Below are 25,106 nucleotides of genomic sequence, written 5' to 3'. Positions count from 1 at the left end.
TGTCAATGTTTGGAGAATTAATACAAGGCTACATTGCTTAGAATTGGGTGCAGCGTGCAGAAAAAAGTTTGAGATTGTGTTTTTACATACTGCTTTTTATGTTCCACTCACTGGCTCCGTTCGACTTCTAGAAGAAGAAATAAAGGTGATTGGAACTTGTACTCAACATAAATCAGTGAAAACAGATTATAAAGCCTGAACATCAAAACATTATATTCTGATAGTCTTGTGAATGTGGAAATTCATTTGTATACATAAACACTGCTCTCTTGGTATATTCAGTGCAACTGAAAAAAAACCCTCAAAATCCCATTTGTAATTTGTCACCAATTACTTTAAGATACAGAATACAACAGTGCAGGAGGAAGTCCTCAGATATTTTCTCTCTGCTATACTATGCAATTTCTCTCTGCTATATGTGAAGTCTATACTACAGTTTTGTGTTCTTAAATAGTCAAGAATGAAATTACAAAGGTAACTTCAGCCAAACTGTATGCCCTAGTGTTACAAATAGGTGCCAGATACAATGCTTTGGTTTCTAAGAAAGAACAGTAATTGTCTAGACACTTTGAAGTGCATGTTTACTTACATGAAAAAAAATAATCAGTAATCTGACAAAGAAATAAAATATCAGCAGCATTGTCTTTAGAACAGTGTTTCTTTGTGGAAGCCTAAGCACTGGGTTCAGGTACGTACCATACTTAGACATGAACATGCCAAAGCACTACCTGTGGTCATCTGCTATATTTACTGAAAACAGCAGTAGAAATGTCACGTGAAAGCAGTTCCTAGGATTTTGTGCAACTGAGGAGACCTTTGACAAAAAAAGGTCTTAATTGCTTAATTGCCAGAATTTGCTTTAAAATGTTACAATACTTTAGGAAGTATTTATGATACACAAACGCTTGCTGAGATTCCATATACTGATTGGTCTCTACCTGCACGTTACTCATCATGAATCAAACATGCAACCATTGATCTAGTTAATAAACAGTTCATACATCATCCAAAGTGTCCTATGCGCAGAGGCAATGCAAAGGCTGCTGTGGGATTTCTGTAAAAATAGAAAGGCTCATTCTTCCTGCCACTGCTGGAACATCACCAGGCTACAATTACAGCCACACGCCTCCCAAAGATGAAAAAGCACACGGAAATACTTTAGATTATCTTTATCCATTTTCCTTGAAGAACATATTACAAGGCAAGTAACACATTTTTGAAGGCCTCTCCAACCGTGACAGCATGCATTCATCATTCCCAAACATTAGCCACCCCACCAGCTGTTTCCTCAAGGTTTCCAGCTAAAGGAATAGAAAGCTAACCTGCCTGCTTCATTTTCAATGTTAGGACGGCAGTGACCTTCATTCCTTATCCCCACATACAGGTGTTGGATTTGTGATGGTGGCTGCATCTATCCTCTCATTTTAGGGCAGCATTTGAGTACCAGGAGAGGGTGCCATCCAACCAGAAACAGATGCATTGGCAATACAGCACTAAGCATACCTACCTAAATTAACCCCCAAAACAAAGCCATGTTTAGCAGCACAGCACTGTAGCATCCAGAATTACTTGGTAGTGTCTGAAAGCACTGCAACTACTTCAGCATTATGCCCAAAGTCTATATGCAGAGCCACATAAATTCAGGGGTTTTTACTTGCAAATGTTTCATGGGCACCAGGATGCTGCGGTACTATTTGTTTGAGACATGCTGTAACTTGTTATACTTTATTTATTGAGAATTAACCTTAGAAAGACATGGAAAACCCACAGCTTAATAATATCTACTAACTGTGGAGAAGAAGTGTATCTTTTAAGAAGGCTGGAAAACATGGCCATTCAAACCACGCTGATATAGCTGATATAGAACCGGACTGTATGAATACATCAACAACAACCATGAACCTGTAGTCAGAATTGCATTTGAATATCTAACTTTATCAATATACCTGATTCTCCATCCTCCATAAATCTTAGGAATACAGAATTAAAATCTGGAGCACAGATACCAGCTTAGGGTAAAAGCAGACTTAGAAAGATAACTAGTAACATTTGGGAATGTGCTAAACTGCTTACTGAGTTTCAAGTTGGAAAGGATTAACTATTCCTTCATCATACTTGCAGAAAAAGCAATATGCTTTAGGATGTTATTCTTTTTCTCTTGCCTGACATGGACATTGTCTTTAGGAGACTAATAGGAATCACTTAAGAATGAAACTTCTTGTTTGTCTGGTTCGCCAGCTGGGAAGTCTTGTTCTTTCCTCCAGAGCTAGTGTGCAAAAACCCCCAGATTTGGGATGTAAGAATATCCCTGCCCCCCTCCCCCAAAGGGAAAAAAAAACAGTCAAACGCTGACAGTCAGACTGCTGGGTGATGGGAACAAATTATAAGTTTACACTACAATGCATATCTGTCTTTACTATAATGGCAAACGCATACCATAAGGAATCTCTCCATGTAGAGGAAGCAGGATCTACAACTTGACTTTCAGAAAAATCAACCCCAAAAGCAAACCCAACTTAATCATCTGAACAGTTACCACTGTTGGAGTTTGAATCCCATGTCCCAGCAGGCCAAAAAGTCTGTCTGCTTTGGGACAGATACATTAAAATCTACCCTGTGGCAACAAAACTTAACAGCAAATTTAACAAGAAAGATACAATCTGAATGAACCAATATCCACAAAAAAAAGTGAATATGCTGAAACCCTCACACAGACTACAGTGCTTTATGGCTACGTATGTAACATCTGTTTTGTGGTTACTTTAACTCCTCCAACAGGGCTCTCCTAGCAGTTACTGATGAGTTCCTAGGAATCAGGGCATTATCATCTCTGTATTCTGAAAACAATATAACTACAGAAAAAGCATTAGTCAGTTCTTAAGAATGGGCTTTAATATGTAATTACATATCACTGCAGAGAATCCCATTACAGATATAAAAGCAAAACTTTACATGCAGTGTTGTGCTTTTATCACCTCAACACACTAACAGTACATTTCAAGAAATCTTCAGGTTTGATAGTCAACCGCAAGTAGCAAAATCTTTTCAATATTTTTTTTTCTTTAGAATAGAATGAATGCCAACAGCAAAATGGTCCTTAAGTTTGCTAAAGGAGAGTCTGCTAATGCATGAGATTCCTTCCTGATCTAGCTTAAGTTTTTTTCCTTCTGTTGGGTTACAAAACCATAGAACACGTCTCTATAGTGAGCATGGAAGAGGACCCCCCCACACACAGTCCCTCTCTGGCCTTTTAAAATAAGTCCCAACCATCCATTTTGCCTTCCCAGCATCTTACAAAGAGTCCACCATATCACCCCCACCCCCCTCCCCGATATTTCAAATCCTGTTTACTTTTAGCTTCTATTAGCCTTGCTTCTGTTACAAGATTTCCGTTATGAAATGTCTTGGAAAAATCTGAACAAGTAGGCTATCTTCACTCAGGGTCCACTCAAGGGTCTTTCTAAGATCATTTCAGCATTTAGTCGGGACTCCTGCACAAAGTTATAAAAATCCAGTACTTTCTGTCCACGCGTAAGAATTCCAAACACCCTATTTAGGGATTCTTAGGCATTAGGATATTCTTATCCTGGTCTAGTTTTTTCCTTCATCTTCTGAAGGTGAGTTTAAGCATCTACATCTGTTCAATAAAAACTGAAATTCATGGTTATGCATATAAACCAAAAATCTGGCGTACACATATATTACACTGAAATTTATTCTCTAGCTTCCCTCTGACAACCACTGGGGGATTTTTGCATTTTCACTGAAAAACACGCTTACGAAAGCTTCAATAAGCATCTGTGTCACAACCTGTGTTTCTGCTTCTACCTGCATGTGTATCTCTAACCATCTGTCATGAAGTCCAGTGGCATCCCTAAGACACTTAACATTGCGCTGTTAAGTCTCCTCACAGACATTCTCCTGAAAATAGTTTAAATATGTGTAGGTAAACAGCCAGCTTTAGGTCTGACCACTTTAAAGTCTAGGGCTGAAGTTACGGTCACCACAGTGTACGCATTATTCTAAGTTTTAATGCATCAAACATGAAGAGGTAAAAAAGCACAAGTACACATTTTAAAGAAAAGACTGTTGTAAGAATGTCACAGAACCACAGGAAAAAAGAAAACAAATAATACATTGAATGTTTAGGAAATGAAAACACTTTACAAGTCTTTATTTCTGAAAAGTCACATGCTGAAGTCTTTAATCACATTCAAACTTAATTCCAGCGAGGTGATACAATTTCTATAATATGCCAACAGCATTTTTATTTTGAGCAACATATCTAGAAAATTAAGTAGTATTGGCAAGTCTTTTTAACCTTTTAGCAACCTTTCTAACTTTTCAAGGAAGTCAGAATCACGCAGTTAGAATTATTAGAAGGACCTCTAATAATCTGTAACTTCCTAAGCAATTTCAGCTCTATTTAACACAGGAAATACCTCAAAGATACTAGATTTATCTCACTCAGCTAGTCATTTAAGGTCCTGCCAGTCAACAGAAGGAGAGAAGAACATTTCTGTAGAGTAATTCATCCCATCATCATTCATACCTAGAGCTAGCTAGCATGAAATATTTTCTTGATATCAAGCACTAAAGGAAAAATAAAAAAAGGTTCGTCATTAGGGACCCTGGCAGTCAGCAAGCTATAAAAACCTGAATGAAAAAGAAGAATAAAAATGTAAATTCTGGAGTGATGAGCAAGGAAGCACTGAGGATTTTCTGTGTTGGTAAATTGCAATGATTATTGCAGATGGCTTGTGCTATTTTTGCTTTAAAATCAGAATCGTACTAATGAATGGTTCCTTGCTATTAAAAACACCCCTAAACCATTTAAATATACAACTGTCTTTCTGAAGTCCTTATATTGACTTGAGATAATATTTTTCTTTTTGTCTCAAAAAAAATGTAGATGTCACATGACAGTAAATGCAGAACCAATACCTTGAACACAAATTTTACAGGCAAGGTTTAGAAAAGAATTTTTGTGTACTGAGGGCAGATTAAAAATAACCTAAATAGTAAAGAGCACAGGGAGCACAGGGGAGTTTCAGCAATGAAAACTGTTTAGTCAGTAATTTCCTTTATGTCCCAATGAGTAATACAAATGTCATACAGTACTTCAGAAATAATTACAGAAGGAATGCCTTCTCTCTAACATGATGTGAATTTTCCTTGCTTCTCTTAAACATGCTGCATTCATTTGTTCGCATCTTTTCATTACATGAGTTTTGGTGAAATACATGCTCTCTGTTAAACATAATTTTCCATAAAAGCAGAAAGAAAATTATTCCTTTCTCTCTCACCATTTATGCAAGAAAGAATCCCTGGATAGTGGCTTTAGTATGCAAAGACTGGAAAGCACGCTGCAAAATCAGTTCAGAAGAGTGCACTCCTGATGTCATGGCCTTAGCAACACTTAGTAATGGCTTAAGATTAGCCAAGGAACCAAGGTTTGTGTGATAAATCACCATTTTCAGGAGTCTCCAGCACCATAGCTGAGAAAATTCTGACATTAAGGGCCAGATACTTACTGTGCAAAGCTGCCTTTCTGAGAGCGCAGTGACCGCAGAACTGAGACCCTCACACAACCACCTCAGGGTTGTTCAGGCTGTCAGTTTTATACTGTAAGTAGAATGTGTGGCAGTGTCACACTGGAGAAGGTGTTGGTAACGTGGCAGGAGGGGAATGTTGGGTTTATGAAAACGCGTAACAAAGACTCTACTTCAGTAGGTGTTGATAACTGCCTATAGGGAATGTCAGCACTTTATAATGTCATAGGAAATGTTGACAATTCTACTAGAAAGTGACTGTTAAATGAACTTTATTGCTCTTGCTGGATTAAGTCACCAGTAGCTCTGTGGGAATAAGAAATCTGGTATCCTGTCTTTTGTGAAACTTGGGAGTATTTTGGAGAAGGTTCTGCAGCCTGGTCTGACTGCCCTAAGCTGTATCCTGCCTCCTTGCAGACCTCCCCTTCCTACTCCTTTCATCTGACCTCAGACAAGTATTTTGGATGCCTTGAAGAGACCTTTTCGTTTTGCCGTTTTTATTTTCCTTGTCATAGTGGTGGTGGTTGGTCCTCCTGGTGGCCTTGCACAAACCAGCAGGCAATTTTATTTACATCACTTTGTGGTATTCCCAGAGGCAGAATATGTTTTATATTTCAAAGAAAACAATCAGGGAAAAATCTTGCAGGCAAGGGACATTTATTACTGGCTGTTCTTAAAAAGTCCATCGACATCGGTTGACTTGGGACCCCGGGATATCTTCCAGAGAATATGCATAAGGAAGCAATCAGGCCGACCAGAAAAGATACTAAGTGAAGCATTTCAGAGCCAGCAACAACCATGGCAACGGAGGTCTGCATTCTGCCGCCTTCCTCCTGGAGTCAGCAGCTAACCTCTAGGAGTGATGCTGTGGAGACCATTGACAGCAGGATTTAGGGTAGCGGTGCCCCACACCCATTACACTGAAGGAGCCTGAGATTTCCAAGTCTTCAGGCTGGTTTCTTTACCCTAGCTGTTGCACATGTCTGATGCACATAAGACGCGCTGCGTGCGTAGAGTTCAGCTCCGGGTCTGGTTTTGACTATGAAGATGGTGCTAACCGCGAGGGGGCACTTGGCATTTAGACAAGCGCCGGGAGCCTTTCTGCGCCTCTCCTGAAGCCCTTAGAGGATCTGTGCGTATATACCGAGTGCATGTTAGTGCATATTTTCTGTAGAAATATGCTAAATAATTTTTGTGTATCATTTTCTCGGTAGTATATGACTAGTGAGTTTATTGTTATCAACAGTATAATTTTCTGTTACAACAAAACTAAAGATGTAGTATTGCTTTTTGCTCTTGATGGGTTTAAAACATGTTAAAAGATTCAGCTAAATCAGCTGATGAACATCAGCTCCTAGTGTTGGAGGGAAGAGTGTTTATTTTCTAAACAAAACTTCATTTGATTTAAAATGTCAAGTAGGATGGATTGCAAAGGCTTCTTGTGTTGCTTTTTTTTTTTTCGACACGACTGACAGATATATTGCTTCTGTTTTAACTCATGGAGAAAAGTTAAAGAGCATTAGAGCTGAAGCAAATTGCCATAAAGATCAATAGTTTGCAGGAGCTAGACTCTGATGAAAGCAAGTTTGAGCCTCTTGATGGTGTCATGGATTTGTCACCTTGTCTGTTGTGAAATGATTTATGGAAATTATCATCTCTGTTGCCACTGGTAGCAGGGCAAGGAAAAATCCAGAATGAGTACAACATATGTGGGTGGCCTTAAAAATTCAGCTGCAGTGTCATTCTGTATAATTTCATTTTCTGGCAAGTGTTAAGTGAAATTTGTGATTTTAGTCGAATGAAAAGGAAATTGTGTGAAAAAAAGATGAACTGGAGAATTGGTGTTCCCTTTGTGGAACTCTGGGCTTTGGTCACTGCTGGACAGAAGACTTAATGTATCATTGCTCTGAGAGTGAATCTTGCTAAGCCCTGCAAAATTCCATTACATAAAGAAAGTATTCATTTAAAATCTCAGTGTGTCTTTTAGCTTAGCAGCTTGCTCAGAGTGGTTTGACATGGATGACTTACTGAAAACTAAGGATCTTAAATTCAGGTTAAATGCCTTAGCTTATGTCTCCTTTTCAGGAACACATTGTCCAGCTATTCAAAACTTAGTAGAAGAACCTGTAATAAACCTGTCTTTGAAAACCCATTTCAATATTCAGTTAAACCACTTCTAAAAGCTTTTTCAGAATTTATCTTACTGGTTCATCCTGGAGTTTTGTTGGCAATTTCCCCCTCTGGGGGAGTGCTGCATACTGGGAGGCTCCTTCTCGTTCTCTTGAGCTCTCACTGGTCCTTGCTTTGTATTGACACTTTTCTGTGCTCCAAGAACTCTGCTATAAGTCTGTGTTACTGTATGCTTTAAACTCTGTTTTCTGTGAGCTTTTGCTTTTGTGTTCTTTTGTTGTATTAAGCACTAAGCTGATCATACAACCATGAGCACTGAGAATTGAATTTGTTTTGGTGAGGTTTCTTTCTGCTTCCTTCCTACAGAATTTAGGAAAGACAAATCCAGCCCTTAATGATCTGGCTGAGTTCATGTGCTGGAGTTTCTCACTTCTTGATTTGTAATGTTGTGCAGCAGCTAAAAATTTCAGATGCCTAAGGTCTCAGCTAGCACTTCAATTACTGCCTTGAAAGTAGGGGTGGGAGGTAATTTACAATAGTCCTAGCTAAAGTGGGTCTCTACAAGCTCTCTGAAGTTTTACTATTTTAAATTTTCTTGTGACTGCTTTTGAAATTGCATTTTATAGTGTTTGTGGACTTGGGGAGGTCTTTTAGTTGAGTAGGAACACCTGTATCACTAGATTCCTATAAGAACTTCAGTATTGCTACGCTGAGCTCTGCATCATCAGTTAGGTGCGTGGACCCAGGAACAGAAGTCAGAACACTGAGTTAGCTGCCTAAGTTTCCTAGGTATTAACTGGGAGAAAGGCAGCTAGATTGGGATTCAAAACAGTGTGTAATTGCAAGTTGGTAAGAAACATCCAAGAATTGTGTCTGAAATTTCAGAAGTAAGCATGACCTTGCAGCCTTTCTCGCTTGTTCCTCTTCCATTCATGTAAATTTTGCATTTCTGACTGATTGATGGCCTGGCTTAAAAAAAATATCTCAGTAGCAGTTAAGTATGATGGCAAGGGCACTCTCAGGATATGAGATGTGAGAACTGAAGCTCTGAGGGTGGCAGAGGACTAAAATGCAGCCCATCTAAACTCTTTGTGAGTTATTTTTTAGGCTGTTAGACAGTATTCCTTCCTCATGTGACGTGGCTGAAGCGTGCTTCTCAGGTTGTGCCCCATCAGACAGATCACCAGAAAGCTTTGCTTTGAGACTCCATAAAGGCTTTCAGCAGCAAACTAAGGAGCTCGATTAAGCTTGTGCTTATGGGCAACCACAACAGCAACAGCTCATATGCCTACCTCAGTGACATGGCAAAATCAGATGTGAAGAATGTAAGAGATTGCATAGGTTGCTGCATTAGCATTCTGCTTGAAGTGCAATTTAGACCCTAGTCCCTTTTTGATTTGGGGCTTCACTTCCCAAGCTATACATTGGGAATAATTTTTAATTTATTTCACAGGAGAATTGTAAGCATAGGTACATTTCAAATTGTGAGGCACCCAGATAATATAGGGATGGTAACCATATAGTGTAGTATCAATCTATTTTCATCTGCTTGCTCATGAGAAGCAGTGTAGTGCACCGTTTGTTTGCTTGCGGTTGGATATCATCCTTGCTCTAGAGCTGAATGAATGCCCAGGCATCTGCACTGCACCAGCTGCATTGGCAGCAAAAAATAGACAGTGCTTCTGAAAAGATTAAATGAAAAAAGATCTAAACCCCTACTTTGTAGGTGAAAGAACTCAAAGAAATTAGATGAGTACAATCACTGAGGAAATACCAAATTGCTCTGTTGTGAGTAACAGCTGCAACACCAAGTCTTACTGTTTGATATAACATTGATGGACAATCTAGTGAGGAAATAAACAGTGGGCTGTGGATTTGCACAGAACAAATCTGGAGAGCATCATGAACTTCTGTATTTACTGTGTTTAAGCTGACTGTAGTCATACAAAATATGTTGTAGGTGGTACAAAATATGTTGTACAAAATATGCTGTAACATGGTTGTGATCTTTAATATGCAGTCAGGTGAAGAAAGCAAAAAATAAAATTAGTTACCTCGCTTGACAGTGCTGAGGTTTTCTGTATCTGTCTTGTTTAATTCTGTACAGACACTGAAGTAATGAAATAGCATATGAACCTGGTGGAATTTGGCCAAATCTTTTCTTTAATCTGCAGCTTCCTTTTTCTCCTTGAATGGGCCAGTGTTGACTTTAGGAGCCTTCTGTGTTAGGAGAAAGATTTCATCTGCATCCAAGGTACTTCTGCTTTAATTAGAAAAAGACCAAAAATCCCCCAAATCTTTTAATGTCTCCAGTGTGTCTGTTGTAACAGATTAAAATTAATAACAGTTCAGTCATGTGTGAAACATTCTTGAAAGATGAGGCTCTTCTGTAGCTCCTTTTTTACAAAAAAAAAAAAAAGTGGGACTGGTTATTCTCTCTTGGCAACATGTTTTACAAGTACTGTGCCTTTTGCCGTGCTCCTGCAAAATCTTGACTTCAATGGAAGTCATTCCTAGGGAATTCACAGCAACAGCCAGAAATGTTACTGCAAATTTTATGAAAAATAAAATTTGAAGCTGAATAAGTAATGTGTTTTATAGATAATTATGAAAAGAATAAAAGACGCAGTGAGTTGCAGATGATAGAAAGGAGAAGACTGGAGATTTCAAACAAGTAAATGTAAGAGATGTATGTGCTTGGTGGCTCCCTGTTAGAAACCATTGGTAGGACTATCACTTTACACATCGAGAAAATAGAATGGCTTGATGATGTCCAAAATCAAGGATATAAGTTATGGACCTGAGATGAAAATGCTTTTATAAGAATGACATAATCTTTGGAGAAATGACAAATGGTATTTTCAAGTTCACTCTGGAACAGACTGAATAATACTGTGGGAGGCTGGATGGATGCCCAGAAAAGTGGAAACTGAACTGTTCGGCCAAGGTACTGGCTGAGGGATGGAGGGCACAGTTGTAACAACAAAATGAAGGTCACGGAATCACAGAACTGTTGAGGTTGGGAGGGACCTCTGGAGGTTGTCTTGTACAGGCCACCTAGAGCCAGTGGCCCAGGATGATGTCTAGATGTTTTTCTAATACCTCTAAGGAGGGAGACTCAACAACCTTCCTGGGCAACTTATTGCACTGCTCAGTCACTCTCACAGTAAAAAAGTGTTTCCTGATGTTCACAGGAAACCTCCTGAGTTTCAGCTTGTGCCCAGTGCCTCATGTCCTGCCACTGGGCACCAGTGAAAACAGCCTGGCTCTGTCCTCTTTGCACCCACCCTCTGGTGATTATACACATCAATAAAATCCCCCCTCAGCCTTCTCTCCTCTAGACTGAACAATCCCAGATCTCTTAGCCTTTCCTTACAGGAGAGGTAATCCAGTCCCCTAATCATCCCCATGGCCCTTCACTGAACTCTCTGCAGTATGTCCGTGTCTCCCTTGGGGAGCCCAGAACTGAACACATTACCCCGGGTATGGCCTCACCAGGGCTGGGTAGAGGGGAAGCATCGCCTCCTTTGACTTGCTGGGAATGCTTTGCCTAATGCAGCTCAGGATACAGCTGACCTTCTTTGCAAAGAAGGGCACGTTGCTGGCCCATGTCTGCCAGGACACCCAGGTCCCTTTCTACCATGCTGCTTTCCAGCTGGGCAGCTTCCAGCATATATCAGCTCATGGGGTTGTTCCTCCCCAGGTGCAGGACTTTGGACTTCTTGTTCAACTTCATGAGGCTCCTGTCAGCCCATGTCTCCAGCCTGCTGAGGTCCCTCTGGATGGCAGCACCACCCTCTGGCCTATCAGCCATTCCTCCCAGTTTGGTGTCATCTGTAACCTTCCTGAGGGGACACTGTGCCCCATCATCCAGATCATTCATGACGATTTTAAACAGGACCAGACCCAGTATTGATCCCTTAAGGCTTATATTAGGTTTGGGATGTTTTTACCATTAGCATGCATTCATAACCTCTCTGAGAAACAGATGATGTAAGGACACTGGCCTTCTGGATCTGAGGTTTGCATGATAAATAGGGAAATCAAAAAAAATACATGAAAAAAAGAAAGGGAGAATATCTGGGGAGAGTCATATTATCTTCCTTTCCATGTGTACCAGGAAAAATCTGGTAAATAAATGCATAGTGAAGCATTAAGGTCATGAGAAGAAATAACTGATCATTAAGGCAATGATAAGGTAATCAGTACAGAAAGTGAAAGGATTCAGCTATTCTGACTAGGGAGATGCTCGAGTTAGAAATAAAAATAAACAAAATTTTTGAAAAGGATACTTTGTTTACACAGGGGGCCTAAGCAGACAAATGGAAGAACCTGACTAGCCTGATATGTAGTAACACTGATAATGAAAACAAGAAGGGATAATTATTAAAGGTATGCATTTGGCAGGAAAGATCAAAACAGAGATAGATACGGTATGTTGCAGGTGTGAAAGACTTTTACATCAGTGTTGTTCATTCTTTCATCATCATCTGTTTGGGTTAATTCATCTTGAGATCGATAGGAAAACAAATTTTAGTCACAGTAATATTGGGAAATAATATTGAAATATGTATTGAAACAATATGGCTCTAATATTAGGACACCAATATTTTCTTTTCTATATATAGCTGTCTACCTCTTGGCTGGATCTTGAATTCTTACTACAGGTCTCATTAATACAGTTGAGTGAGTATAGAGTCTTTTATCTAGATATATCTAAGCAGGCATCTTCTGTGGAATAGTTGTGTAAACAAAGAGGTTTGCAGATGTTTCAGTGCAGAGTAGCCCACCGCTGCTCCAAAAGGACATGTGTCTCCCGTAACCCATGTGTCATACCTGCCACACATCAATGTCTTGGAACCTCTAGAGCATCTCAGATGGCCCCTGAATTGAGCTCTGAAGCTGTTCAGCTGAATGAATTGCTGTGCATCATTGGCTGTATTGACTGTGATGCTTAGCAGGAGCTTCACAAATGGACACTCAAATGTAGGTATCTTCACCTTAGACTGAATCCCATACATACAGTCAAATATAGATATAAATATAAACTTGGATGGATTAATTTGGATATAATATTATTAGATTACTTCCAGAAATTGTATTGTATATGATACTTGTAAATAAAGACTAAAACCCAAGTGCTTAGTAATAATGATGAGGCACAGATCTCAGTGGATGTGATAGTTAACACTTTTTGTCAGAAAATACTGGATAATAAGGAGGGAATGCATTTTTAGAATTTGAAAATCTAGAAGAACATTGCAGAAAAGCCAGTCAAAAAAACTGTCAGATCAAGTTATCATGAATTAATTAATTTTAAATTAAATGTGTATATATTGCCTAAGTTTTCAGTAAAGGCAGACACAATAAAATGCAGGACAAAGGAAGAAATATCTAATGTCAGCCAGTGCCTAGAAGAGGAAATGACAGTAACTAAATCCTAAGGAAAACTCAAGGAGTTGGGCATGCTTAAATTGAGGGAAATGTGTAATCTGTACCTTAGGATTCTGAAAGAACAGGCTTGCTACATCACTGATCTGATAGCAAGTGGTTTTAATAAAGTTGTGGATGATGGCATTGTGTGCATTGGAGAAAAGATTTTTTTTCGTTTTAGTTTTAAGATAGAGAAAAAGAGGAATAATGCAGAACAAGACTGAAAAATGGATGGTGGGCAAACCTGTTGACATTCTGTGATGAGACAATAGATTTGTTGTCACAATAAATACAGTAATCATGTTCATTGTGACCTCTGATAAAGATACCATGTCACATGGAAAATAACTAATTTGGAGAAAAAGATTAGTAGGTTTGTGAAGGACTAAAAAGCTGGAAAATGGAACGTAATAGCAGCGACTAGTGAAGGAGGCTGCTGGGGGAGTACAAGCAGAGTTCTTCCAGGACCAGTTTAGGAGTAATCTTAACACTTATTGCATGACCTTGATACACAAAGTAGAAAGAGGTTGTGATATCTCTCCTGATACCAATTGTGTAATATAATGGGATCTGGATGTTGTTTAGAAAAAGAACGACACTGAAGACTAGAATATTAAAATGGGATTAAAATTTAATAGTGTAGACCAAGGGATTTAGGAAATAGTAAATAAATTCTGTTATGAATTGAGAACTGATCACCTGGACATGCTGCAGAGGAGAATCTGGGTATTCCAGCTGATCCCTCATTGACTGTGAGCCATCACCATGCAGCTGTGAAAAAGGAAAATGCAATCCTAAAACTTCTCTACACAGTTTACAGGAGTATTACTGACATTGTTCAGGGCAGTGAGGTGGCTTCTGGAGTACTACATACTCAATACAGTTCTGTTCTCCAACCGTAAGAAGGTTGAGCTCCAGCCTGATGTACAAAGGGGTTACTCTGATGATTAGAGGAAAGGACAGCCAGCTGTGTGAAAAACGATTTTTAAAAGCTCATCTTATTTATACTAGTAAAATGAATGTTGAAAAAATGTGTTCCTGTCTTCTGTCTATTCATGCTGAGGGCAAACACCAGGGAGGAAGGAGAACAGTTATCTTAGAAATCATTTCAATAGAGAAACAAACAGTTATAAACTGAGCTTGAATAATGTAAGACAAGGAAATAAAAAAGCCATCTACTTTTAGAGTTGCCCAGTAAGAATGTCTCTAGTGGATGGAGTGGATCAATTTATGAAAGAGAAGCCGTTTCCCGTGTTAGAAATGGAGGAGCACCTGCTTGGGTGTGTGTTCTGCTTCCAGTGCCAGTAATCAAAAACAGTCTCTACCACTCTTGGTCTAGCTCATCCCAATTGTAGACAAGGTAGATGGCTACACACCTAAGACAGATAGTTGCCCCACAAAATACTGCTTTCTAGCCAAGCTGTCATGAGTTACTTTGACATCCCATGTGCCTCTTCAGCCAGTCCAGCAGCTCTCTCAGCAAGTGGTTTGGAAATGGATGTACAGGTGAGATCTGAAATCTTCCTCCTACCGAAAAGGACCCATCAGAGTGAACTTTTGTTAGCGGTAAGGAGCAATTCTTGCTGGTCACCACAGGGTGACTTTATTAATCTATCAAGGAGCAGCAGTGTGGAAAAATGTATCTGTATCATTTTAACACAGTGGAAATGTGTAGCGCATAACTTGATAATTGTAGCATATGGTTAATTGCCTTTGTCTCTGCAGTGTACCAGGCACAACCATGTAAACAAAAAGTGCACAAGAAGCAATTAGAATGGCAAACATCATAATGCTTGAAGAATAAGGACTATGATGATGATATCTTTATACAGAATGGAAATATTTATAAAACATCATTTTATCTACTGTAACCACAGGGTTCCTTAAAGGAGGTTCTTAAACAACTAGAAGAAGAGAAAAAAAGGCTCCAGAATCAGCTAAAAGACTATGAACTTAGCCTGGAACAAGAAGCAAAGGTTTGTAATCACTGTATGACTCTAATCTATGAAAGCCATTATGTTGTCTGACAAACAGACAATAGAATAGTTCCACAAAATATGTCACTGGAAAAAAGCTTTTAAAATATTTTGCTTAATTCTAGCCTATATCCCTTATTTTAACTGTAGGCTTACCACAAAGCTAACAATGAGCGGCGCATATACCTCTCAGAGATTTTACAGGTAAGAAAAATGTGTGACTCAATAACTTTTAAAAATCAGTATGCTTTCTTAATATAGCAACAGCATCTGTTAACACCTTAGGTCAAAGCCTTTTGTCACTTAATTCATCTACCAAATCCATTACAAAAGCTGCTTTTTAAACATTTTGAGAGCTAGAAATTGAGATATTGCTACAGTTTATTTATTTTTAAATACTATTTTTGCTTTTGTGTCAGTTGGTGTTTCATTGTTCCCAAGCACAGTCAGTGCCCTTAACTGAGAAAGCTGAAGCAATTTTCTGATACTTGCTTGCCCATCCATTAGTCGCAGGAGTGCTATGCCATTTAATGTTTCAGTTGAAAAGAACAGAACCAAATTTTTAGCAGTAGTGACACCTACCTTAAGTAGCAATTCCTCTTTTTTGTATTTCTCCTTTTATTCTTTTAAAGACAAACTAGCCATCCAGCTCAGAATGATGATACAGCATGTATTTCAATTAAATTTATAAGCTAAAGGATAAGATACCTTGTTTTGGTGAAATCAGAGGTTAAATTTTATTGCTGCAAATTATGTAATACATAAAAATTGATACTGCAAACTGAAGGAACCTGTAAAGATTTCTAGTACTTCTTATTCTGAAAGAGCTCTTAATTTCTGAATTATGTAAAAGCAATAGTTTAGTGTGATACTCAAGAATGACTCACTGAATCCCTGTCATAGCTTACTGGGGTGAAAGGCTGTAATTAGCAGTGTTTCCATGTGTCTGCACAGCAGGCAACTGATTCTTTTGCACGGTTCATTGCTGCTCTGGGAAATCTGAAAGAATTGCTTAAACTAACTTTCCAGCATGAAACCAAGAAAAAAAACCCAGTAAATGCCCACGATAACTGTTAATATCTTCGCATTAACAATGAAACTGGGAACTGCTGGAGGAAGAATATAGGAAAGAAAAAATGATTTTATTGCTGAACATGCTAGTAAGAGGAGTGCCTCTGTTCAGCTGCCTAGAAAAGCACTTAAATGTGCATAAAGCATTATTTGAAGTGAGGTATATGCACTGGCATGTTGCTTAAATGGAGCATTAGGGACTAGGATTTTGCCACTGACACTCAAGGTAGGTAGCACATTTTGTTCTCAGTAGTCAGTTATTTGCCCCCATGATTTCAGAATCATATGAGAGCAAAATAATAATCTTCACTTTAATCTCCCTATCATCTCCCAGTGTTAAACACCCAATCTAAAGTAGTTGTAGATGGTTCCTCTGTATCCTATGGAGAGAGGAGCATGTTTAAGGTGCAAGCCATCACACCTGTTCTAGATCAAGATTAAATGAATTTCCCAGGGACTTATCAGTCCCTCCTCCTGAGCTGTGAGCAGAGTCTATGTGAGTTGTTTGTGTGATCAGACACTGATGTTTTACATTGCTAATCTGAACACGGCAGTCAACCTAATCATGGTTGGTTGTTGGTTACAAAAGGACCAGTGGCTCCTCTGGTCTTTTCAGGTCCTGTTCAGGTATGGATTTGATTTGATTGTTTCTTTTATATTATTTTAAAGTCTGTGTATATATGCCCTCCCTTTTAACAGTTCATTTTAACAATAGAGGCAGAAGTAAACTCACATTCAGTCCAGACTTTTCCAGCTGTAATTCTCTGTTCTAAAGTCTGCACAGTAATGTTGGTAGTAGTCAAGTTAGAAGGATTTACTCATAGGCTAACATTTTCCCTACATTCCAAAGTAAATATACTACAGAATATTATTATATATTACAATGACATTCTTTGTTACAGAGAATGTATATAATGTCTTTTTAGGCTTTTTTTCCTTGTTATACTGTGGGCTTTTCTATAGCCCACTACTGTGGGCTTTTCTATAGCCCACTACTGTGGGCTTTTCTATAGCCCACAGTAAAAAAAAGCATATTAAAAAAATCCTAGAATGGAAGTTTCTGCTACTAGGTGTTAAAAAAATCCCAGGTACTTGGATTTTTTTTTCCTAGCTTGTTTTGGATCCCTCCTGAAGCCTGTGGCAGAAGCAGAAGGCAGAGACACTTCTCAGAAGCCATTTCTTTTAATTGCCTTTTTTATAATAGAGTGCTTTTTCTGCTGTTTTACAAAATATCTTCTGAGTGCTTTTGTTGTCTGCCTTGTCTGGATCTATATGGATATAGTAAATTGTAAATGATGGTTTTAAAATAAATTAAAGATTTCACAAACTTGGGAAGTCATGCTAGAGGCACTAATGGTTTCTGGTGTATTCATGCTTGCTTTTGTTTTGTTTTCTGTCTGAAAAAATGTTGGTTTGGGATTTGGACTCCACAAATCTCAAAACACTTTCTGATATTATTCGGAAATCAGTTTAAGAAGCAAAGAACAATAGCAGAACTTTGAAAAGGCCGTTTCTTTCATGCCTTTTACTAGTATAGTAGACTCTGACTTGCGATTACGAATTCTTTGCAGAAAAAAACCACAATTAATCACAATTATCTGCTTGTGCAATAACAGCTCGTTTTAGTTGGAATAGGTCTGGAGTAAACTTTACTAGCAAAGAGACTGTTAAGGACAATAATCATATATACTGGCACTCTATATTCATATAAGTAATAATTTAAAAGAATGGTGAAGGCAATCGTAGTACAGGCCTCGCCTTGTGTCACAGAATCACATCTGCCTAGAAAGACGATGAATTATGCTAGTCACCATCTTTAGTACTAGAGTTCCTTAAGTGTAAAAAATTTCTTGATTTCAAGAGGGTAAATCTGTGCAGATCCTATTCCATTTTTATGCTCGCACTCTGAAAAGACTGTTTTAGTTACAGCTACAACTGGGTCAAGAACACTTGCCTGGTGCATTGTATATTTGGAAGCACAGTAGAAACCTTTTGTCTTGTAAGCAGTGAGACACGCTTCTTTTTAGTGCCAGAATTTTTTTCTCACAAGCACAAGATGTTTTCACACATGCTATAAAATGTAGCATTTTAATGTAATGTAATAATCCAAAGCTTGAGCCTTGTTTAGGTAGCCCCAAAATCTAGCTGTAGGCTTTGAAAAAGCCTCCACTGATCTGATGTAGCCAATACATGATAATCATGATATATTAAGTATTTATTACATGTTCCTGATGGATCTGTTTAAAGGGGCTGAGAAAACTTTATTCACTTACACTTGATACCCAAGTGTGCACAGCAGCCAGGCAAGCCCTAAACTTTCTGCATTTTCTAATTTTCTGCCTGTCCCTCTGAGATGCAGTAAAGTAATGGTAAACATGGTGAAGGCAGCTGGGTGAGAAGAAAACCCTTGGAGCTATGGAATGAGGGAACCAAGTGATTTAGTCCTGCTTGGATTCTGTTAAATGCAAGACCCAGGGTAACAACCGAGGGTTTTTTCAATGTGTCCAGTAAAGTAAACTTCTAGAGTATGCAGAGATTTCCATGCTGTGTTAATGTTTTTTCAAGTAATTCCTGTCCTTAATTAATGGTTTAATCATTCAAAAATACGATTAAGTGATTATAATTTGTTTCTTATTCAGGGAAGTATGTTAGAAAAATAATCCTTCTTCATTGAAAATGTGGAGTTATAGGTAGCATGACCAAAAACATGCTGATTGAAATTACGTATTTTCTGATTGTTCAGCTCAATAAATAATGGTATTTTTGCACAGCAAGGGATTTTGGCATGTGTTCAATTCTCCAAATCAACAAGGCATCACTATAATATGTGCTTAAAGTACTTTATGGTGATAAGGCCATAGCGGGTCAAAATTAGTTTGGAAATATTTTACTTCTTTAACTGTGATTGTTGTTAGCATTTAACTTGTTTTGTAAAAAATTGGCTATTGCAGACCTCAGCTACACTTAAAATCATTGAAAGGCAAAAACCAAATGCTCTGACTGGCAAGAGAGAAAACCAGATACTAAGGTAAATTTTCTTTATATTTCCTCTGTTTTCTGGTTTATTATTTTTTGCTAAATACTGTGTTTTGAATATTGCAACTTTCTATTCATGGTAAATAGCACTGAGCATAATCCTACTGACAAAGTATTAATCTTAACATAATATTTGATACTGCTTTTCAATCAGTTTTATTTAATACTAAGTATGTTGCAATATTGAAAATACATGTATTCAAGTGGCCTTTCTGAAATCTTACAATACCTCTGATGTCCTTCTCTTTCAACCTGCCTTTAAAATGGATCATTTTTTTCTATATTACTGCAGAGTTGAGAATAGCAAGTATACCCTTTAGTCCATTAAGAGTGATTCAATTAAATAAATGCCTTGCTTGGTCCTTTTTAGCTAATAGAGGTTGTAAAGCTTTTTGTGGATGATAATGTGAGTGATTTTAGATGACAACATATAAAGACTTCATTGTTTAACAGATTTCTGTTTAGTTACTTGGGTTATAAATTTAAATTTGAAAAGAGCCCACCCTCTCTGAGCTACATAGAAATAAAATTAATTTCTGATTGTAGTGCTTGTGGGAGAGCTTGAAATTGGAGGAGGTTTATTTTTCAGCTGGACTGAAAATGTTGAGAATATAAAATACGAAGAATATAGGGATTCATGTCAAAATTGTGTTGGACCCAGTATCCTGCCTCCAGCGGCCATAAGTAGATGCCAACAAACAAAAGTATGTAAGCAGGCAGATATAATATTTGCTTTTGGAGCTCTCCCAAATACTTTGTTTGGAGACTTCCTGAGCTAGTATGTTTTCTGTGTATTTAGTATTTCACAGTAAATACTCTTACCAATAAACCCACTTACCAATATTATCAAAATGAACATACACAATATATATTGGGAACTTCTGCAAATGTAATGAGTAAATTATAAGCATGAAATTGTGTAGGTATATTTGCTGACTAGCTTTATCCTTTCATTCTGTGTAAGCACAGAATCACAGGATTTCAGAAATCAGAACACTGGATCTTAATGCTCGAGGAGATGATATTAAAAGAATATGAATGAATGTAGTACAATATGAATTAAAGACTATAACTAAAGTTTCTCAATACAGAAAAAAAGCATGTATGGGTTTGAGGGGGTACATCAGACCCCACCAGTATGCTGCTTCTGGTCCCAGTGATGTTTAACATACTTCATGTGGAGAAGGTCAGGAAGCTAGAACTAGAATTCACTGTCTCTGCTGGAAGGTTAAATATCATCAGCCAGATATTGAGATTTGCTGAGGGTTAGAACTGTGATTATCTGGGGATTTTTTATAATTTATTTTAGTAGACCATTACTTATGCTGAAATTATATGACAGTATATTTCCATAATTTTCTTTATATCAAACAAAAGAAAATAAAGTGTAAAATAAAATAGTGCCCTGTAATTGCTTGTCTCAGAAGATGCGTATTGTAACAAAATATCCTCTTTCAACGCATTTTCCCTCAGGGGATTCTTTTTAATTTTTCAAAGTACTTTATGCACATGAAGGGAATTTTTCATCTTTTAAATTGCCCTTACTAACAAAAAACATGGTTTACAAAGCACTGGCTTTTATAACTAGGACTTAGAACTTTAAGGTCAAACTTTGGCTTTAGTTGGCAACATGGAGATAAGAATGGGGATTTGGCATAGTTTGTATTTTAAGGAAACACTAGAATGTAAGTAAGGACCCTTTGATCATCACAAGGTTAGCACAGCCATTGTTATATTATTCCTTTTTAATTATGTTTTGATTTACAGCCTGAAGGCTGTTCATTCAAGCTGATGTTAATGAAATAATTTTATTCAAATGAGGGAAGACCCGCATGACTGAAAATAAACATGTTCTTGAGAATAATTTGAAAACTTTATGTCCAGAGTTTTTCTCTCACTTCTCTTGACCTTTCAGAAAATGTCTGCCTTCATTGGATTCCAAACCATACTAAGAAACTATGCTTAAAGTTTAACTATAGGTGCAGGTTTGGAAAACCCAACCAGCATATTAAAGCAACATCAAAACATTTTTGAGTAGCAATTCTGAACACTAATTGTCGATGCATTCAGTTTCCTGGCCACTCAGACCTAGAAGCCAAGTTCAGTAAAGGTCTTTCTTACAGAATTTCACAGGAAAAGAAGATGATAAGCTAGCTGTCGGTCGGGAAAAACATGAATGTCTTGATGACTCATGTCTCTGATGAAATCTGAGCAGCCAATTTAATGTCATTATGAGCCCTTACTGTTTTACTCGGGCATAAACGTGGCTTATTAGCTCAGTTTCAACACTGCACTGGCTGCAGCTACCTGGCTTCCAAGTCTGTAACTCCAGCTGGTTTTGGGTGGAAAGAGGTTTTGCTGCCTGCAGAATTCCACACAGACACACAGTGTGTGCTTGGTCCAGTTCTACAGTGATCTACAGATTAATCAATTGATTTTGAGTAATGGATTTATTTGAATAATCAATTATTGAGCAGACTGGGGCTTTGGGTTCTAATCTTCCAAGCTCCAAGTAGAAGTAGTTCCATATCTCTACGGGCAAGGGGATTGAGTGCATCCTCAGTAAACTGGCAGGTGACACCAAGCTGGGCAGGACTGTTGATCTGCTGGAGGGCAGGAAGGCTCTGCCGAGGGGTCTGGTCAGGCTGGGCCGATGGGCTGAGGCCAGTTGCATGAAGTTCAACAAGAAGTGTCGGGTCCTGCCCTTAGGTCACAACAATCCCTTGCAGTGGTACAGGCTTGGGGCAGAGCGGCTGGAAGGCTGCCTGGAGGGAAAGGACCTGGTGGTGCTGGCTGACAGCCAGCTGGACATGATCCAGCAGTGTGCCCAGGTGGCCAAAAAGACCAACGGCATCCTGGCTTGTCTGAAACAGTGTGGCCAGCAGGGCCAGGTCAGTGATCATCCCCCTGTACTGGGCACTGGTGAGGCTGCACTGTGAATCCTTTGTTCAGTTTGGGGCCCCTTGCTTGAAGAAAGATAGTGAGGTTCTGGAGCATGTTCAGAGATGGGCAGTGAAGCTGGTGAAGGGTCTGGAGCACAAGTCTGGTGAGCAGCATTTCCTATGTAAGATCATGGGCTCAAGAGCATGGTCTCCAGAGCGGAGTGGAATACCTGCAGAGAACTGTAACTACATTGACATGAAGTGGTTTTCCATTTCCTAATGGGGATTATGTAATGTCTCCTTAGCCAGTTATCGTTCTCTTTGTGCAGGTGTTCAGTATTCTGTTCACGTTCTTCAAACGCCATCATTTAGGTAACAGGAAGCAGTCAGGAATAGTGAGATGAGGAGGGAGTTTGTATGCAGAATAGATGCTCTGCTAGCCTGCAAACCCAGAAATATACTTGTTTTTTCCTCCGTCACCTTTATTAATTCACAATAGTAATCAGTTATGTAAATATAAAAAGCATGTAAATTTATAGCATTTAAAGCTTACAAGGAATGTGACACTTGATAACTAACTTCACCCATTTTATTTCAGAGGGAGGTACAGTGTTCCAGAAAACCCGAAGATGGTTAATCCTCAAAAAGGATCAATTAAAAAGACTTTAGGAGTGAAGCAACTTCCCAAACTAAAGCACTAATTTAATATCAATGCCAAGAACTTCCAGTCATTTAAAAAACACCACCAAATTTAACAGAACATTTCCAAATTGAAAATGAAGGTATTTGTGCCTTACTATAACACCAAACCCAGATTGGCATGTCTTAATGGCACTTAATGTAAGTGATCCTTTGCCTGACAGAATTGTTCTTCTGGTTGCCATCTTTGTTCTGGTGATCTCTGACCCTTTCCATTCTGGTTCTTATCAGTGATTCTGTGTGCCAGGATGTTGGAAGCCTTGGAGAATGTTTAATGTCTTTGTACGCTAGGTATATTCTTTAACTTTTTGACTACACGGCAGCCATTGAAAACAGACAATCCTGGAACATTTTTGACCTCTCAGCCAGGAAGAAGAAAAAGGCATGCTGATGTAACCTGAAGTATTGTATCAACACCCAAACCAATAAATCTCAGATACAGTTCCATCCAAGAGCATGCCCATTCAATACAGGCAGCAAAAAGAACTTCTCAAGTAGTCTGATGTTGGTATAGCTGAACATGCCTTTCATTTGGCTTTTAGAAAGACCAACAGCATAGTTTACTAGCCAGTCTGATTTCTTACGTGATACCATACGGTAGAGTGCCTTTAAAGTTTATATATTCTACGAGCTTTATTACTGTAGCAGAGAAGACAGAACACCTCCAAATCTAACTCTTTCAGAAGCTGGCTTACCACAGCTCCTGTGTTGACCGCCACTTTGCCTGCACGGTTTAGAAGCACAGCACCATCGCCAGCTACTTTAGGCGCTGGTAATGGGTAGAAATGAAAGAAAACCAGAACACTTTATTAAGGTTTCTTCAGAGCCTATCTTGTGGATGGGTTGTTTCTTTTAAACACTGTATACACACTATGTTTCCTGATATTGGTATGTTGCTATTTTAAATTTGAACTCTCAGATGAACCTTTGTATCCACAGTCTGGGTTCCATAAAAATCTCTATGTATTCTTCAGTGGCACTGATCTGCGTATTTTGAGGGTCCAAAACAGTGCCAGTATTTAAAGTAATCTCTTCAAATAAAGTAGAACTACTTTGTATTTTAATTCTTAAGCATGCAATTATTGTTGCAGTTTCACTACCTACACTTTAGTCATTAAACTTCAGCAGAATTTTTCTAAGTGGCAAAAGGAAAAATGTTTTGGTAATGAAGCTTCAAGCCTTTGGGTTACATCTTAAAAGCTCTTGGCAGAGCAAACGTGGTTGCTTGACTGCCCTTTATTATTTTTAAGAGCATCCCTAGCTCTTTTCAGTATCTAACAAAGCTTTTTGCCTTTTTAAGAGCAGTACTAATAGGTCCTTATTACTGGCAGCATTAAAGTGAGGCTGTAATTAAACTCATACAAAAAGATCAGTGATGTCATTCTAAAATGCAGAGAGAAAAGGCCTGCAGTATTGTACAGCATATTCTGGATGGAAACCCCATTTTTTTCCTCTTTCATAGTATGAGGCTTATTTCAGGTATTTCTTATGTTACTGTGATGCACCTGGTATTATTCTTCCAAAAGCAGGGTGGCCTGCCTGGCCAGTTTTTTAGTCACAGTCACAGTTGAAAGCATAGCAGAGCTGATTAGGTTAGCACTCTTCTGTTCCTGTTTTTCACATGGAAAAATTCCAAATTTTGATTGTGCTGGCATTTGTCATCGTGAAGGAGTGGGAAAAAATCACCATAATGGTCCTGTTGGCATAAAAGACAAGGGACATCTGCAGTAGTGAAAGATACCCAGTTCTTGGATTCATGCAGCAGACATTTACTACTGCTGTCTCTGAATCAAATGTTAGTCAATGCACTTGAGTCTGCTCCCAGTAGCACCTCAAAATAACTGGGAACATTGCACAAATATGGTAGAATGGCACTTATGCACAGCAGGAGACTTGGGTACTTCCCTCACGGGTAGTCCTTACTGAGGACTTAAAAAGAGACTTTTTTTTTTTTTTTTTTTTTTTTTTAAGCCTAGAAAGAGTTGTTTATTGCTAGAGTTTGGTACAGTAATGACCTGAGGAGTAGAGCAGACTGTCCTACTTCATCCCTGTTTCAGCTTGCCAGGAGCAACCTCAGGATTTGAAACTCAGTAGTATGCTAATTAAGCCCTAAAACATGTGTTTGACCATTCTAATTGTGTGGCAGCTGTAAAGTTTGCTGTGCAAAATGGTTATAATTCTGTACTCTTACTCTTTGAATCTGGCATTTCATTTTCCTCCTGCCTTTCTGAAAATAAGGGCACCCCTTGTGATTGTTTGATGACTCAAGTTTCCTTGCAACAGCAAAATTTTTGGTTCAAAAGTGTTTTGTGTTGTTTCTTTGGACA

At 38.5% G+C, this 25,106-nt stretch overlaps 1 protein-coding gene across 2 annotated transcripts in view; it reads left to right on the top strand.

Annotated features, from left to right (window-relative positions):
- Positions 1–24,749, top strand: part of CCDC169 (coiled-coil domain containing 169) — a 55,924-nt gene extending 31,175 nt beyond the window's left edge. For both annotated transcript variants that reach the window (XM_080377559.1, XM_080377558.1), the window contains 4 exons: positions 14,993–15,091; positions 15,242–15,295; positions 19,114–19,190; positions 22,679–24,749. In XM_080377559.1, the coding sequence (XP_080233685.1) occupies positions 14,993–15,091; positions 15,242–15,295; positions 19,114–19,190; positions 22,679–22,781 (333 nt within the window). In that variant the 3' untranslated portion in view covers positions 22,782–24,749. The remainder of the gene's footprint in view (positions 1–14,992; positions 15,092–15,241; positions 15,296–19,113; positions 19,191–22,678) is intronic.
- The last annotated feature ends 357 nt before the right edge of the window (positions 24,750–25,106 follow it).

The sequence above is a fragment of the Falco punctatus genome (assembly GCF_963210335.1).
Source record: "Falco punctatus genome assembly, chromosome: 2".
NCBI lineage: Eukaryota > Metazoa > Chordata > Aves > Falconiformes > Falconidae > Falco > Falco punctatus.
This window is presented reverse-complemented; position numbering and strand designations above follow the sequence as displayed.